Source organism: Ciconia boyciana, chromosome 8, assembly GCF_034638445.1.
Source record: "Ciconia boyciana chromosome 8, ASM3463844v1, whole genome shotgun sequence".
In the NCBI taxonomy this organism is placed as follows: domain Eukaryota; kingdom Metazoa; phylum Chordata; class Aves; order Ciconiiformes; family Ciconiidae; genus Ciconia; species Ciconia boyciana.
The window spans coordinates 42,505,320-42,523,522 of NC_132941.1; the positions used below are offsets into that span (position 1 = coordinate 42,505,320).

The window sequence follows — 18,203 nt, forward strand, 5'->3', positions numbered from 1 at the left end:
GAATTACTCACATGCTTAAGATTAAGCTTATGTTGAATACTTTCTTGAAGCAGGACACAATTCTGAAGCTCTAATTTGGTAACACACTGCTTGTTATCCCCTTCATAGCTACAAGACTGAGCCCTGCAATTCTATTTATAAAGTTTCTTTGGTAATGTTTCCAGTAAATTAGTGACTAATGGAGCTCCTTACAGCTACTACGGACTGGATATTAGAGCCTTCAGCATGCAATAGTGCATCACAGAACTACATGTATGAAGGTTACAATGAATGACAGAACTTTTGGATTAGATTGGTTTTTGGCTTATATTGAATCATTTTTTAAAACAGGCATAGACATAACATCCTCTTTTTTCCTTAGAGCTTGTGCCAAAAAAAATAGTAAGTTTGCAAATGGATATTAAGCAATGCCAGACATTTTCTGGGTTTGTTTTAACAAATTAACCCTTTGTGTTCTTTTCTGGTGTCCAAATAATTGTATTGGAAGCAGATGTTCTAACCAAAATTGACATGATCAGAAGACATTATGCTCACTTATTAACATACTGTTTAATATTCACTACAACCTGTTTTAAAGAACAACAATGTGTTAACATTTAAGCCAGGAGGGATTTCTGTACACTATATAGTATTTGATGCAGCTTGTTTATGCAACAGTCTGACAGATACAATTAATCTCATGAAAACGACCAGAGTACAGCATAATGGCATATTATTTTTAAAGTAATAGAACACACTTTCCCTTTGAAAATCAGAACTTAATTAAACCATGTAACTTCAGGATGCAGAGAAAAGCTCTAAAAGAATGAAGCTCATGCTGAAGGACAGTTGAATGAAAAAATGGTAGGCTTTATACAGAGAGAATAATAGGATAATCTCCAAACAAGAGAAAGAAGTAAGAAATACCTCCAACAAACGCATCTCCAGCTCCATTGGTATCCACGATTTCACTCTGATCACTCACCAACACAGGGAAAGTAGTCACTTCATTTTCTATAGTGGGAGAATAAAACGTGAGTTACTTGCAACTATGACTTTGAAAGGCACAACAAACAATGAAAATCAAAATAATTCAAAACTGGAGCTCTGACCATTAACACAATAATTTGGATACAAATAGATTTGGTTTATAATTCTGTTTGTATTTACTGCATAGGGATACAGGAACGCATTTGATCAAGCTGTTTGCTGGGGAAATTTTTGTTAATTATTTCCAGCTTAATTTCTTTTCTTTATCTCCTAATATTAAGGGCAAGATAAAAAAAGTAAATCAGGAAGAACAACATAAAACACCTGGGCATTTGGACAAGACTAAGAAAAATCCATCCTGCCAAAAACAGTGCTTCCTATCAGTTGTAGAGAGGTGATGTAGCCTCTAGAATGGCCAGTCCAACCTTCCAAAAGTTCAACAGAAATTACTGCATTGTAAAAACCAAAATGCACATGAACTAACTAAAACAAAGCTGTGAAATAAAAAGCTGGAACTAGTGTAAATCAAAGTGGTCTCAAATTACATCTTTTTAAAAAACACATATATGTAAGAAGCCTTGCAACTTGCCATCTGACTAGATTTGGTGTCAAGATTTCAATGACTTCACCCTCTTCCTTACTATTTCTTTTTTTAAAAAAAATATTTCCTTCTCTGCAGCTCCCTGCCCTCTACTGGCACTCGTTAAACCTATTGCAATAGGTGGATACTCAGCATCTTCACCTCCAATTCACTGCCACACCACAGTTCAACATAATTACACCACTTAGGTATGATAACTTTAGAGTTCTAGGGTTATAAATTTAATATATGCCACTAATTAATCAGCTATGGCTTTCCAGGTGGTAATGTCATAATGACGTGATAAAAATATAATTACCACCTTGTCACAATACCTTGTTAAAGTGTAAATTACCCCTGTAACAGAGCCAATGGAAGTTCTGCCTCTGGTAGTCAGTATGCATTAAACTGTCTCAGAGCAAACAGATTGTCCTTTGGCAGACAGCAGGAATTCAAAAAAGGGGAGGGGGAAGAAAAGCCTGTCAACCAGTGAAAATTAAACCCATCAGAGCTGTTTTCTTTTAATTTTTGGTAAAAATAGAACTAAAATGGGAAATAGACCCTCCAGTAGCTGAAAGCTGGAGATGAGTAGTTTCTTCACTGTCCAGCAACAGAGCAGATCATAAAAATCACTCTTACACTGACGTAGACAGTAGCAAACAAGGAAACCTAGTTTGGGAGGCATATAAAGAATTCACAGTCTCAAATCAGGCAAGTCTGTGTATGCTGCAGAGGTACCAGAAGGATCCTGGTTTCTGTGAAATGCAGTGTATCAGCTCTACTGCTCTTCACCATCTGCTACTAAGTGAACCAGGCAGATATAATGATGCTGCCTCCAGAGGGAACTGTTGGCTGGCCCACCAGGAGGGGAGGGGAGCATTAGCAACAACCATCCATGAGAGGCAAAGGAAAAAGGGTAATGAAAAACACAAGATGAATATTCCAATTAAAGAACAGGTTTCAGTCAGTTCTCAGTGCATCCTACTCTCTATCCTGTTAAAAGAGCTATTTAGAAATGTGCTTCAACGCTGTTGTGCTCTTAAGATAGTCTTCAAGAGCAATGTTTTTTAGTAATTCTAACAGGATTCATTTGAATTGGAAATCAAGAAAGAGAGGTCTTACATTAAACTCCGCCAGACAAGCAGAGTGTATTCATCCATTTCATAAGAAAGTATATATGATTTGCTCTAGATAATCCTAAAACAATGAACGAAGTGATAACTCTGTTGAAGACCCACTGTAATAAACTAACCTGCTTCCTTCCCAAGTGTGCATGGGCACACACAGATATTCTACGTTAAATACACAGTAGACACTGGCATATGCATACAAATGTATGTGTTTGGGCACAGAGAGTGAATAATGCACAGACGTTATATTTCAAATGCTGTAAATGGGGCTTGGCATCAAATAAGACTCTATACAAGCAAACTAACACAAACGAAAGTTCTCACCATCATCTTTCTCCCTTCTTTTCCTCCTCTGTCCTGATTCCTTCCCTCAGCTCCCTCTAGTACTTGCAGGTAAGTATTGCACTATGAGCTCTTATTGTATTCTTTGTGCAGTAGATGTAATTGTAAGTAACTGAATTAGTCTAAAACCCCAAGCACATCTAGGAATTCAGCTGGTACGAGAACAATCTTTTTTTTTCCAGTCACAGTTTTCCATCTCTACCTGGGTCATACATTCTGTCTCTATAACTACGTATTTTCAAGAGGAGCAATATTCTCATATTTTGAAGTACTGAAGTTTCAGAAGCAGCTAGCATGGCTTTGGAGCACATACTACATTATAAAGATATTACCATCTGCACACATCCAATAGGCAAATTATCTTTCCTTAACCTCAGGGGAACTTCCACTAACATAGTAGAGTCTACTAAACTATAGTTAACAATAATAGATACTGAAAGATACAACAAAATAAAACTGAGGTGTTTTTTTTTTTCTTTCCTTCACAATAAATGAAGTCAGTTAGAATTAAAGCTGCCATTAATTTACCTTGCTATGTCTGTGTAATAGCATAAAAATAGCTAACATCTCCCACCGATCTGTGTTTTGCAACAGCTAGGCACAACACGGTGAATTAAGATGAAGCAGAAGTCTCCATTCTGAATATCTTTGCTTTTGTGACTTTAATGTTGCTTTAACTTCATTTGTGTGTGTGATCTATCATGTTATCAAACTCCCAAATCCATCATAGCAAACACAGAGACACCTTGGCTAAGCGCACTGGTCATCAGTGGCCTTGCTTTTCAAAGTCAGTTCTGATTTCATTTATCATTCTGAGAGCTTATGAAATAAAGAATAATTACATAAGTGTTTTGAAGTCCAAGTGCTGCTCCTCTGGGCGTAAAATCCAGTGTTCTATTTTTAAGCAACTCCTATGGTAAACACCCTGGGACACAACACATTCCACTTGGGTATCATTTCCTGGAAGCCCAGAATTGTGAGTGCAAATTGCAACAAGGTGTCTATAATTAGGGAAGTTTTGGTAATAAGCATTAATGAAATTTAAAATTTTGGGACTTTGATTCAGCTCTCTCAATGATTTTACATTAGTGAGGAACTCAACTGTTTTAGAATGATATGGAAATAATCAAAATCATACATTAATGTGGTGATTTCATAGGTTGAAGACAATATCAGAATGAATCAGCTCATTGGTAAATTTAGTTATTGTTAATTTGTCACATTATGTACATAAAGATGTGAAATCTATCTTTTATTTTCCTCACGCAAAAATAAGCGCTAGCATATCTAGCTTAAGATATTTTTGTAGGTAAAACAGTCTGGAGAGATAATAATTGGAGAGCAAAATTAATTGAAAAAACAGTGCTCCTTCCATTCTAATACATTTAAGCTCCCAAATGAACACAAGCCTATTTCATGATCTTAACTGAAACAATCGAACTCTGATGATAGCTGCAAATACTACAGGTCTGTCTTTAAACCAAATTAGAATCACAGACTACACGTCTACTCTTAGTACAGTAATAAACACCAGCAAGCAATCATTACATCCAATTAGGCTGAGTACTTTCCTTAACTGGGTCATTTACCAGTCTCTCTTGCTCTTAAAAGTAGATTAAATGTGTAAACTTACATTTAATTACCTGTAACAGAACTCTTATGGACAACATGTTGGAGTGTCCTTAATATTATATTAAAATAAAATAAAAGGAAGAAGGGAGCCCTAAAATATATACAAAACTATCTAGCTATTTCCTCAAATAAGCTTTTGATCCGTGGGCTGGTAGTGGTAGTACAGATGCTTACAAGATGGAGACACATTAATGTTTCTTTTGTGAGCTTTAACTTGTAAAAAAGGAACAACTGTGAAACAGAATTCTGTCCCATCTCCTCCCCACCTCTAGCCTCTCTAATTTTCTTTAGATCAGGGGCCAAAAACAGATAAAAAGAAAGGAGGGGAAAAAACCAAAAGAGACAGGAAGAACTTAACAGAACATAGAAACCTGAACTCAAAACCTATAAATGTCTCTGGGCAGCTATAAGGTAAGAAGTAATGAGAAAAGTATTTGGAACAAGCCCACATCAGTCAGGATGATTCTGAGCTCTTACCTCTCTCCAGAAGGTAAAACCCAGAAGCCTATAGGCTCTAAGTCTCTGCACCTTCTTCAGCATATTAATACATCTTTAAAAATCGTTAGTACAACAACACTTTCTCCTAACAACTGTTTTTTCTACAGTAAGAAATGCTGTTGTTGCTGCGCTTCGCACAAAGATACCATACTTGATAATGTAAATCAAATAGATGCTGCGATTCTCCCACCATATCAGCACAGCACTGTCCAAAGTTGTAAGGCGACGTGTATGGCGACGTGGGGCAGGGCACTGTGCGCTGAACCCCTGGTTAGAAATCCTTAAGACTTCCAGTGATGATGTATTTCAAACCTGGCAGTGTTGATTCAACTTGTCATTTCTAAGCAAACGGAATGAGATCCTGCATTTTCAGGCTGGGACTTTCCGATAGCCGTACTGGATGAACGCTCCAGGCCCCCTGGCACTTTCTGTGTGCATGTTAAGTTTGCCTTGTTTTGCATGCCAACATCTCCTCTCTCCTCCATCTAGTTCTGCGCATTGTTTGGCCTGGTGCTGTAGCCATGTAGGGCTTGTCAGAAAAATAAGGAATTTATTTGTGCAAGTCAATGGAGTTAAATAGTATAACAACTGAGATGCAAGTCAGCCACATGCTTTGGGATCTTTCCAATCAAATATTTTAATAATACACAACAAATGATGCTGTATTCTAATGAATTAAATATGTAGCCAAGAAAACTTTATAACTAGTAATATAGAAGTTGTTAAGCCTTCATTGCTATAAAAAACCATGTTACCCCAAACAAGTTATAGAGTAGTTGTCATTTATAATGCACTTATACGTCTATGGTCTGATACGATTAATTAATAAATACAAATATTAATTTAGTTCCATAATAAAAGACCGACATAGTGCAATTAGGCTAAAATTCTCCTCGCAGCTTTCGAAGCAAAAGTACGTCCTTATAGCTATGTTGGCCAGGATGCAAAGAACTGTGCCTCAGAGGTAGTTAGTTAATTTTCAGTAGAAACAGAGAAGAAGTATGATTCCAAGGACTTTGAATCTTCTGTGGCTCTATTCATGGTCTTATAGATATCTGTAGGGGAAATGACAGTGTGCAGACCCCATTTTCCCTCTTCTCCTAGGAGGTAAAGTTAATCCAAAGATGTTCAATGAGACTTGTCTTCCCTTTATAGCTTTCCTCAGACATACACATTGTCCCATTATCTAGTCAAGAGTATTTTTATTCAGAAGTCATATTCATAGCATCTAACTGAAGTGTGATTCATAGGATTAGAGTTAATAGAGGGAAGAAGGTTCCTCCAAAGGAACTTGTACACTCATACACATCAGCTATTAGCAATGATGTAAAATTAAACACTATTTTTGCACTCAGCGTATATCCTCTGAACCTACGTCTGATTCCATCTGCACTCCTGTTAATTCAACACCACTCCTTTGAAATAACTCTTGATTTACACCAGCATGAGATCAGACTCAGAACTCTGTATCTGGTTACAACAATTGTAAAAAATGTAACAGCATCAACTAATGACTTATAAATAGCTTCTGTAGGCCCAAATGTGCTTTGTTTACTTTATAGAAGGTGTGGGACCCCCGTAAATGTCAGTGTTTTCTGTATCATCACTGCCAGTGCCACGAGTTGAAGCTCTACTTTATTTCTCGTATTAAATAATTCTTTGTTTGCACAAGCAAACAAAACACTATGACTGTGTGTAAATGATGGGGAAGCAAGAGGTCAACAGAAAATACTAGTTTTGCTTCAGTTTGGTGCTAATATAACATTTTTAAATATATACATATATATGCATACATATATGGAAAAATTGCCCTAAAGAACAAGCCACTGAATTTTTCTGGCATGTGTCACAATGTTTAAGGTTTAGAATGGCAATGAACTCTGTTGAAAAAGCCTTTCCAAGCACACAAGAGTATTGCCATTTGCCCGCTAGGCACAGATTTCACAGGGAGCTGAAACTGCGCCCACTGAACTGCCAGAAAATGCACTCCTCTAACTCGGCATGGCTGCTGAAGACATAAGGTAGTGTTCAGAGCGAAATCCTTTTCCTGTGATCTCTGTCTGGACCAGGAAAGGGGCTGAGGACTCAGGAAAGGCAAAGGGCGTGAAGTCATAGGCACCAAAATTAAGAAAAGCTTCTGCAGATATTTCACTGATACAACACAATGACTCTTGGAATTACTGTGAAGAGCTCAGACCAAAATCAGTCCTGAAGACAGAAGAGATGGGTTACAATAAAATAAACCTGTGGATTGTATGATCCTAGTCTCTATCGAGGGCATGCTCTTCTGCAGTGAGCCTAGCCACACCGGTGAAAGTACAGGGTGACACAAAAACAGATCTCACCTTGGATATTAACAAATATAAATATCTCTTCCTGCACTGTAAATCCTCCATGTATTGGTTTGGCCACTGTATATCTTAGTTGATCCTTAAATGTAAAAAACCAAGCCAACCCCCCAAAAAACTATTAATTTTTGAGCTGTATATGGGAACGGGAAATACAAACAAATCTATTTCTATCTGTAAATACATAGCTCAAGAATTGAAAACACACACAAATGATGACAGCTGGAATGTCAATGTCTAACGTAAATAATATATCACATATGTATGTCCAAGTTAAACCAACACATACGTTCTAGCTCACACGCGCTCTTCAACCCTCTGAAACTTGGCTATGGGCACTGTGCAAAAATGAAGCATCTTTCAGCTCAGAAAGCAGACCATACACTTCGCTTACTGTTTGCACTGACCCACACACTAGCAGGAATGTGTGTATGTTTGTACTCCATTTCATGGTATTCTACAGACATATTTTAAACCAATGCCTAGCTGGACCATGAAAACATTGTCCTACGGGAGAATTTTCTGAAAAATATCAACCTATAATCAGGTCAAAGCAATTCTTACCCAAAAGCTTATCAGGGCATTGTCTAAAAAAAAGGAGAAAAACACATTACAATTTGATTTTGAGCAGGACAAAAACTGTATTATGCCTCACATTTTTTATACATTAAGCATATTGCCCTAGTGGGGCAAACACACCTGTCAAAACTTGCAAGCTTTCTTAGCTATACCTCAGTTTCAGAGTGGTGAACACAGAAATCACATCATTTAAATAAATGCCACGTTACATGACAGCTTTGTTTATGCTACATGATAATCTGAGAAGCATGGGTCGTCAGTGGAGGCAGAAATGGGCCCAAGGCACTTCTATTTTACTTGAGCATCAGTAAGGCTGAAAAGAGAAGGAGCGAGCATTAGGTCACTACAGAGCAGTTCTGAAGGAGCTTTTTCTTCTGGGAGAATTTATATTTAGTTTCACAAATACAATCAGTCCATCAGAATGAGAGAGGCAGACTTCCCTAGAAACATTACTAAAAATAAGTTAATGTACAGAGAGAGAGAGATATATATTTCTCCTTAAAAAAAATTTAAAATAACTGGATACTAGTTGGACACTGCTGAGGTAGGTATACCATAGAAATTCTACAGCATTGCCTTTAAATATTCATATTACATGTAGAAGTTTTAATTTTTAATCCTTTTAACTCAGAGCTCAGATCTAGAATTTTTACAATTATTTTTTCTTCTCATGCTGTATTTGTAAATTCTGTGTTGCTTTTAATTAAGATCTCCCTAGACTACTTATTTATTTTTGAAGAATGAAACATGCTTGCTAAATGAATTTTCTCAGGCTTTTGCACGTTTTAAATCTATTAGAAGATGTCACTGCAGTGGAGGCTGAAATTTGTTCTAATCTCAATGGGAAAATATTCTGCTCTTAAATTGCCAGTTAAAAGCAGAGCAACTCCACTGTTTTAATGGAATTCTTTAAGCGTTATGCCAGTCTAGAAAGAGAATTTGGCCCAAAATGAAGGAGTTTATTTTTCCCCTAAATTAGTTGCAGATAATTTCTTAGATCATTAAATAACCCAAACTACGATCTCTGTAGTATCACTTAATCAGTTTAAAAGTATTACCTAACCATTTCTGTAAGTAGGATGGTCAATCTACCACCTTTAAAATAATTTCATACTTTTTAATGTAAATTATGCAACCCTGAATTTATACAATAGTGACTACATAGTGAGCTAAGTTCATTTGGACACAGTTACTGTAATAGCAGTTTTGACAAACAGTTTCCAGCAAGAGCTCTTGAATCGTATGTTTGTGTAACAAGCCCTTTAAAGCATGGCAGTAGCATACAGGCACTCATAAAGGTAACACAACAGGTTTTACAGTGCATGCACTACTGTCATTTAAAGTAAACCCCAACGCTATAAAAGCAGGCTGCTTGACAAAACCAAAATAACTAACCCAACAGACAAATTAAAAATTTCCAGCCTCTATGTCTGCGGAACCTTGTCAAACTCCTACCATCACGTGTCACTCTCAGTTACTTTTCTTTAAAGTTTTATTTCTGTAGTATTAAATCGCTGAATCATTCAGTTTTGAGCTATTTCAACCTAAAAAACCAAAATAACACATTGATCTTCTTTTTAGAAGCAATAAAACATATTAAAAATCATAAAACTTTAGTTGACATGTATAGTCAAGTTCAACTTGTGATCTTTGAAACCTAATTTGTATTCTCCTATTGTCAAGGTGACCACCAAGATATGTATTAGAAGAAAGAAAAAAAAAAAAAAAGGGTTCCTGCTCTGAAGAGATTCCAATCTGAAAACCAAGGTTGGTAAGCAAGTAAATAGGTATGTATAAATAAAATGTGGACACTCTGCTGATATCATTAAATCATGAAAAGTTATGAAGAAAGGCAAGAAGCAGATATTGCTTTAAAAACCAGATAGAGACCCAGGAAAAACCTCTGGGTCAGCCTACAGAGTGAGATCATTTGAACTGTAACTTAAAAATGTGGAAAAAAACAGTTGGAAAATGCTTGTTACTTGTTCCTTTTAAAACCATTTCAGTAAGAAACATATACTTGATGGTTATTTAGACATATTGCCTACTTTTTTGCCATCTTTTCCTAGAGCAAATAAATCCAGATTAAAAAAAATCAAGACTTTCAATTTAACATTTTTGAATAAAACCTCTCCTTTTCTTACGGAAAAAAAATTAACTTCTGTAACGCTTAACTTACCAAATTTATATTTGTACCAAGCTTTTACTCATCTTTCCTGTTTACTGTCTTTTCATTCACCCTCTTTCCCTCCATCCTTCTCTGTTGCCTGTTGACTCCTACCAATTGCAGAAATGACTGAGGTGTCTACTGGTGACCCGGAGGCTGATTGTAGCCAACGATCCTAGCACAATTTGGATTTTTATGCCAACAAAAACTTCAAGGGCTTCATTCTTTTTCCATATAAATACAAATCTGATCTGATAGCTGCTACTCGGCAGCAGCAGAGGGGGGAGCAGAGGGCACCAGGAAGGAACAAAGCTGCTTGGGAGCAGACTAACGTTTGGAGCAGGTTTTTCTGCTGAATACACTTGTCAAACTCGACCTTTGAGCCTGTATTGTTTTACTTATCCAGTCTCCTATTTCCTTTTTCTGATTTTATTCTTCAATGCCTGTACACGTTGCACGTTCAGGCTGAAATCGGAAGAGTGGTGCTTTTCTCCTGTAGCTCTAACCTTTTATGGGTAGGCCTCCAGTTCCCTGCAAAACCAGGGAATCCACCAGTGCCCCCAGTCTCCAAGGACGGGAGGGCTGTCAATCCCCACCAATTTATCTGATTCCAGCAAAAGTGTGCTTTACGGTTGGACTTGATGATCTTAAAGGTCTTTTCCAACCTATATGATACTGTGATTCTGTAACCCTAGCTTATCCCTAGCAGTTTGGCTTGGCCTTGAAGAACCAAACCTCCTTCCTCTTTATCATCAATTTCAGACATATTTTAGTTTCTGTATTCATTTCCCTAAGGCATTTGCGATCACAGCTTCACATGCTCTCATCTTCTAGACCAGTGTAGTGACTACCCTAGAAGCCAACAGTATCCAGCCATCCAGTATGAACATCTAACACGCTTTATTTTGTTCCTCCAAATGTCTGGTTTGGTTGCACATACAAAGACCACTTCATGGTTTCTGTATTCTACCTTTCACAACAACTTGATTTTTGAAATGTTTAAGCTAAGTTAAGCAGGAAATAAAAAAAAAACCTTTAGGTTTTTTATATGTGGTTTTAGCCAAATATAAAAATGTCAGTGCAAAAAGCAGATACTTACATTCCATGATGCACCAGAGATTAAAAGAAAATTGCATTTTTAGCACTCTACTAACTAGTGTTTAACTGCTCACAAATGGATTTTCATATTTTTGTAGTAATTTACAGCGTGCAATAGGTATTGTAATCTAATCCACCACAATGGCACAATTTTTGACCAACTTGCTGTTGATAAATAATGCAAGTATTAGGTTATTAAATTTTTTACAATTAAGTGACTAAGAAAGCTGTTTATTGCCTTCCGTTATACCCTCTGTTAATAAGATCGTTGTTGCAGATGTTCGTGTATGCTGCATTGATGTTTAATGGTGCATGATGCTCTAGGTGGTTCCCATAACCTTGCTTTGTCTACTATGAGCTGACTCAATTGATATGATAATAGAGAAAAGAGGTCTGAAACAAGCTGGGCTGTACTGGCACAATTTGCATAACCTTTAAATTTGCCATCATTTGATAGCCAACTGCTCCTAAAAATTCTTATTCAGTTGTCAGCAACAACAATATACTGTACAAACAGCATTCTGCAATTGGACAGGTGGGGAGGAAAGAGAGGGCATGCATAGTTTATTGCACTTTTATATTCTGTCAGGAAATGTACTTATTAACAAATTTATAAAGCCAACAATTTGGAGTAGAGTTCTGCAGTTTCATTCGTGACCAATTGCTATTAGCCACAATGCCTGGCCTGGCATCTTTTCAGGTTCACAGTACAATATCACAGTGTCGGATTACAAGGGACATAAATATTTGGTTCCATAGACTCCTCTCTGATTTAGTTTTGACTGCTAATCACTGGGGCAGGGAGAGGAATCAGGATGGATTAGGAGGGCACTGGGGGGCACAGGGTAGTGGAGTACAGCAAACAAAATCAATGTAAGCAACCCTCCAAACTTTAAATCTGGTCTGACGACTCTGTGTATTCTTTTTAAACAAACATTAGTATTATATCATTCAGTAGGTATAGCCAAAACCTAACAATATAAAAATAGCTCATGTTTACCATATTCATTAAATCTGCTGTCTGTATACATTTTAAATCAGATCTGCTTACTTTACTGACTTTATTATTCATAACAAAGAAAACAGCTATGGTGAAAATAAGCCAGAGCCTACTTTCATTCAAATGGGATCAACTATATAAACGTTATTTTTGTGGTACCCAGAGGTTTATATCTAAACTGCCACTTCATATTCTATATTATGCTCAGGTGTGTCAAGGTCAGGTCATTGGTATATGAATAACGTGCACAGCCTACTCTTCAGATATAGCATTTAAACCTTTTCCACGTTGCTTTATCTGTAAAACCTACTGTGGAAATCACTGAGCCAAATCGATCATAAAGTCTCACAATTCTGCTTTTAGACAACCATTTTCGAGAACTCCAATTAGCGCCCATCCCCCCCGTCCCCCCCCCCCCAATATTAACTCTAGATGTTTTGTTGTCTTACACAAAATGGATCCTAAATCCCCAAAGTCAGGTGAAGTAGGACCCATTTAAATCTCCCCTTTGTCCACTTTTTCCACTAGCCAGGATCTATGCTCTGACACTCCTGGAGCTAAGAATTTGTCTTCCATGCAGCCACCTATTTCCCACAACTTCTATTGCCAGCAACTGGATGCTACAGCAGAGAAAATTCTAATCAAAGGGTCAGTTCCTGCAGTTAATTTTCGTCCAGGGTCACCATACATACCCACATTTTACTCTCCTTCCATTCTGTGCAATTATTTTATAGTGACTATTTGAGCAGGTGAAGATTAGAGGCTTGAAAACGTAAGTTCCATCATTTATAGCAAAAGCATGACATGGATAGCTACAATTTAAACTTTTCTACAATGTTCATTCAACTGTAATCACAAGATGGGAAATAAAATCTCTAAATTAAAGATGATAGGCTATCAGAGTCTGTAGGGCACCTTCTGAGTAGAGATTCTGCTGTTCAGACTCCTCGGTGATGATTTGTTATGAAGTGAACTGCTGCCTAAGAAAAAAAGGCTAAAACTGCCAAAATAATGGAAAAAAAAGATCTTCGACAGAAGGTATTCTGCCTAGATACCAGTGGTCAAAGGGTCCAGTTCTTTATGCACCTCATTTTTAACAGACAACAATGAAGATACCTTAAGGTAAAATGTGTTATAAAATCTTTCAGCATACATAAAGTGCAGTTTTTGTATAACCTCTAGGTAGACTACAAAAATTGAATCAGAGATTGCAGACAAGGTACAACACACAAAAACCCACATGGATCAGTATAAACCATTAATATTCATGAATGTTTTAAGTTCTCCATGGTCATAATCAATACCCAATGAAGTTAATGAGATCTTTCCATTGATTTCAAAAGACACTGGGTTGAGCCCCAGAGACAATAATATCACATTCTCTGCAAGCACTCCAGCTGATAACACATACTTTGATAAGTTGCTACCCTCCCATCCAGAATTTCAGCAATGAACAAAAGATACATCATCTTATTTCAAACTGGTTTTGCAAAATGGGCAATATACCATTATAAAACTCAATATGGAGCATTTAATACCTTTAATTGAAGAGCAGTCAAGGCCACAGTAGTTACTTGCGATGTTAACGTCAATATGAGATCCATAAATAAGACAATCGTTATTTAAGAAGGAAATGAAGGAAAAAACCTTAATGTGTCATCCTCCCAAAAGGTTGAGATTTTGTTTTGTTTTAACTTTGAGCCTCTAGAAAGCAGTGCTTCAAACTCTTATGTCTTCTAACACATCTAAGCCCATCCAATAGATTTAATCACTGATAAGTAGAGTTATAAGTTCACACTGGCCTTGACCTTGGGCAGTATGACATTATCTGAAAACCATTAATGGTCTGAAACTAAAGGAAAAGCTCATTAATAAAAGCAAAACCGTACAAAGGTACACAGGCAAAAAAAAAAAAAGGAAAAAGAAAAAGAAAAAAAGAGGAAGTTTTATTAAAAGTATTGATCATGACCTAGGGCACTGCAGACATTGATCTTCCCACAGGAAAAAAAAGGTTAAGCCAACAAATTATTGATCTATTATGAAACCCGCTGAACAAGCCATACATTTAATTTCTTACAATGAAAAAAATAATCACACCAAATTAGGGTAAAGAGAAAATATATTTCTTAAAAATTATTGGTAAAAAAATTATTATCTGATTAATTTCAGAAAATAGCCACCCTGTTAGTATGATTTGAACCTAAGTGTTGGGAGGTGAGAAGCCTATGCACTGTAAACCTTTAAAGCATGGGTTTCAGATTTCAACTCATTAAACCATACGTTTTTAAGGAGAAATGGGTAGCATCCAATACTGAATATTGCAGCAACACAGAATGCATGTATAGAAAAGGACAATGCTGAACTTTAAACTTAAACCATAAATTTAATGAAAAGTTTATAGGATAATTATTTTATATGAAACAGAATACTGTAGTTTTGGATTTTCTTCAGTTTGTTCAAAAAGTCATAAAGATATATTTAGACTGACTTAACATTGTAGTTGCAAAAACAGTTGCTGAAAAACTAAGTCACCAGAATGTCATGTTTGGTGTACATGGAGAGAGCTAGGTGTCATTTTCAGAAAACAAGGGATAACCTTGACAAAGTTGCATCACTTACATGTACACATGAAAAGCACAAATTAAATTTGGAAGGCTGTCATTAGTTCCAGTGCTTCCCAAGTACTGAATGACCAATTCTGCTGTCTCACCATTCTTTTAATACAGTTCTGTGATAAAAATGTTGGTTTTCAGTATATGAGGTGTCAAAGAGATGGTTTCCCTTCTAATAGTATATTCATGGCTTTCTCCCCTTATTTGCTCTTTGCTTTGCAGACATAATTCTACAATATTACCAGCTGATCCTGAAGCAACTTTCCTTCCAACTTTGGAACTACAGTCTTTGTTGCTAGATGGAATTTCAAAATAAAACGTCATGTTTTATGCCTCAGAGTGAGGCTCCACAGCAACTTCAGCTGCTATAGTTTGCAGATACTATAGGCTCCTCCTTGTCTCCTTCTACTGCAAATCCTGCCTTCTGTCTTCCCATGCTGGCAGTAGTACTCATCTAGACCCTGCAATGAGCTGGTTCAGAGAGCTCAGTACCGTTCCAGAGCTTTCTGCCAGTCTGTGCGGGCTGCTGAATGGGTTCAGCACGCGGGCAGAGAAGTGCTGGCAGGGTGGGGGAAAAGCAGGGGATGGAAACGTGTGTCCTAGAATGAGTCAATGATTTCTGATTTTTCTATCAGTTTAAAGCTGCTAGGGACACAAGTTTCAGTCTCTCGTGCTCCGAGGACTACGTAGCCACAGAATGAATAAGGTGAATCCTCATTCCTTTCATAACGGCCCAGAACAGTAGGGGCCTGCCTTGCTAACCATAAGGCTTAATTACTACCATTCTTTCTTCTCAGGATTTCTGGTAGGTAGTTCTGCTGCTTCGTGGTTTGATCAAATAGAATAATATTGTGCCAATGTAATTTTTTCTGCATGAACCACCTCACAATTCACTCAGGTCACCAGTAAAATCGTACTGGTTTTAACTTATTACAGTCATGTATACAGGAGGCATCAGAAATTTATGATAAGTTAATTCTATGTGGATGCTCTAATTGAGGAATAGTATCATAGGGAAGGCCTCATTTCTCAAAAAAAAAAAAAAAAAAAATTAAGCTACAGTGTACTAAGGTGCTTTCTTTCCTGAACAAGAGTGTCCATTTGGGATTTAATGGCACCTGAATCAGTATCTTACTGTAAATTCATTCAACTTGGCTCTCCAGCATCAAGCAAGACAGGCCTCAAGTGGTTTAAGAGGTGGCCTTATTGAAATCCTCCTAAGTCCGGTCTTGATGTTAACTGTACCTACCTGTTACGGGTAGCACATCCAGGCTATATATACCATTACTGAGAGGAGCTCTTCGGGAGCTCTTCAGATGTGTGCCATCTTCTTGTGACACATTTAGACTCATTTGGGATAGTAAAACCAAAAGCTGAGTGTGAAGAATTGCAAAAGTGTCTCACACTAATGGGCTATAAAATTCTTTGTCAATCAATGTAAAAAAAGGTGCACATACAAAAAACAATTCTAGCTTCAAATACACAATGATGGGCTCTAAACCATCTATTACCACACCATAAAGAAAATTTGAAGTTACAACAGATAATTCTATGAAAATGTCAGATCAATCATCAGTGGCAGCCAGAAAAGCAAATAAAATGTTAGGAATTATTAAGAGAGGAATACAGAACAAAGGAGACAACAGAATTAAACCACTTTGTAAACTTCTCGGCACTTGAACATTCTGGTCCGCCATTCACAAAGTGCATAGCAGACCTGAAAAGAGGTGTAGTGAAGGGTGGGCCAGGGTGTCAGAATTATGGAGCAAACAAAGAACAAATAAACAGAATGGGAAAAAAGTCTGGAAAAAAGACTAGTGAAGGGGAGATAAGCAAGAGTTCTGCAAAATCAAAAGTAACAAGATGTTGTATATGGAATGATTATGGACTGGCCGTGCAATACAAGCAGCAGGAGATAGCCAGTAACACTCTTGCAGTGGCTGAATCCAAACAAATAAGGGGAGGTATTTCTTTACATAACACAGAGTCTGTGACACTCATTATCAGAAGACATTATGTATGATAAAATCCTATTTTGGACTGTTAAGCACAAAGACAACACCTCTAGTTCAGAAATTCCCAAGCTACAGATCGCTGGAAGCTAGGAGAGTATAACATGGAAGTATCACTATAGCTTTGTTCTGGTTTTACCCTCTTTTACAAGCACCCACTACTGTACACTGTTGCAGACACCAGGTTAGACAGACCTTTGGTCTGCCTCAGTCCTGCTCCCACTCTTTCACTCTATATTGCCTCTCCAACATCATATAATTTCTACCGTCTAAGCAGTGGATTTGCATATTAACAGTTATGCCTCCAAGCATCCTTTTAGAATTATGGTACAAAACCTGACTTCCTAAATCTACTTATTTGTATCTGAGAAACAAATATTTCCTCTTACCCTTCTGTGTAAGAGGAAATACTGCCTAGTCCTAAGGAATGGGATAGGGGCCCACATTTATCGTCCTTCAACAAACATGCATTTTTCACAGCTTAAAGGGGTAATTTTTCCTCAGAATGCCAGAATGTGAATTCATCGTAGCACCTGAAATTCGGGCTAGGTTTAACAAGAGGCACAGTTTTGCCTTGAAAATTCCTTATTACTAGTGATCATACACGAAAAGGGGATTTCCCAGCTTCATTCTCAATTTCTGGGATAAACTGGCACGTTAACACATTAGACTAGAAAAGACATACTTTTCTTAAATCAATATGAAATTACTGAAACACACACTTTACATATATATATATATCTATCTATATATCTATTGACATATATGTATATGCATTCTTTGAGATGCAACAGCTGATATACTTTTAAGTCCAGTCAAGACATCAGTATCCAGGAACTTAGGATTTAATAATGTGTTTCAGCTGTCTAATAAAATGCTCAGACCTCGTCTCCCACACAGCATGAAAGCATGAATGGTCTCAGTTACAAAAAGGTATTACCAGCTTTACTATTCATTAATCCCTATCAAAAAATGTTCATTATTAATTTAGGTTTTGTGGTTTCCTAAGTCACAACTAAACTAAAAATAATTCTGTGGGGCTTTCTGGCTCATTTGTTATGCCATTAGTGGACTAAAATTTCCTTTTTTCCTAAATCCATTTTTGTTTTTTAAACTTTTCTTTCCATTTGTGAATATAAATGGATAGGGAAGAGTGAAAGTGTGTAATCCTGTGAAAAAGAGTACACAGTGTAATATAACCCAGCTACTATTTCCCTAGGTCCAAGACAGTACTTT

The 18,203-nt window shown here is 37.0% G+C and overlaps 1 protein-coding gene across 6 annotated transcripts in view; it reads right to left on the minus strand.

Annotated features, from left to right (window-relative positions):
- Positions 1–18,203, minus strand: part of ADK (adenosine kinase) — a 299,664-nt gene that overhangs the window by 17,690 nt on the left and 263,771 nt on the right. For all 6 annotated transcript variants that reach the window (XM_072869325.1, XM_072869324.1, XM_072869328.1 and 3 more), the window contains one exon: positions 907–993. In XM_072869325.1, coding sequence (XP_072725426.1) covers positions 907–993 — 87 coding nt within the window. The remainder of the gene's footprint in view (positions 1–906; positions 994–18,203) is intronic.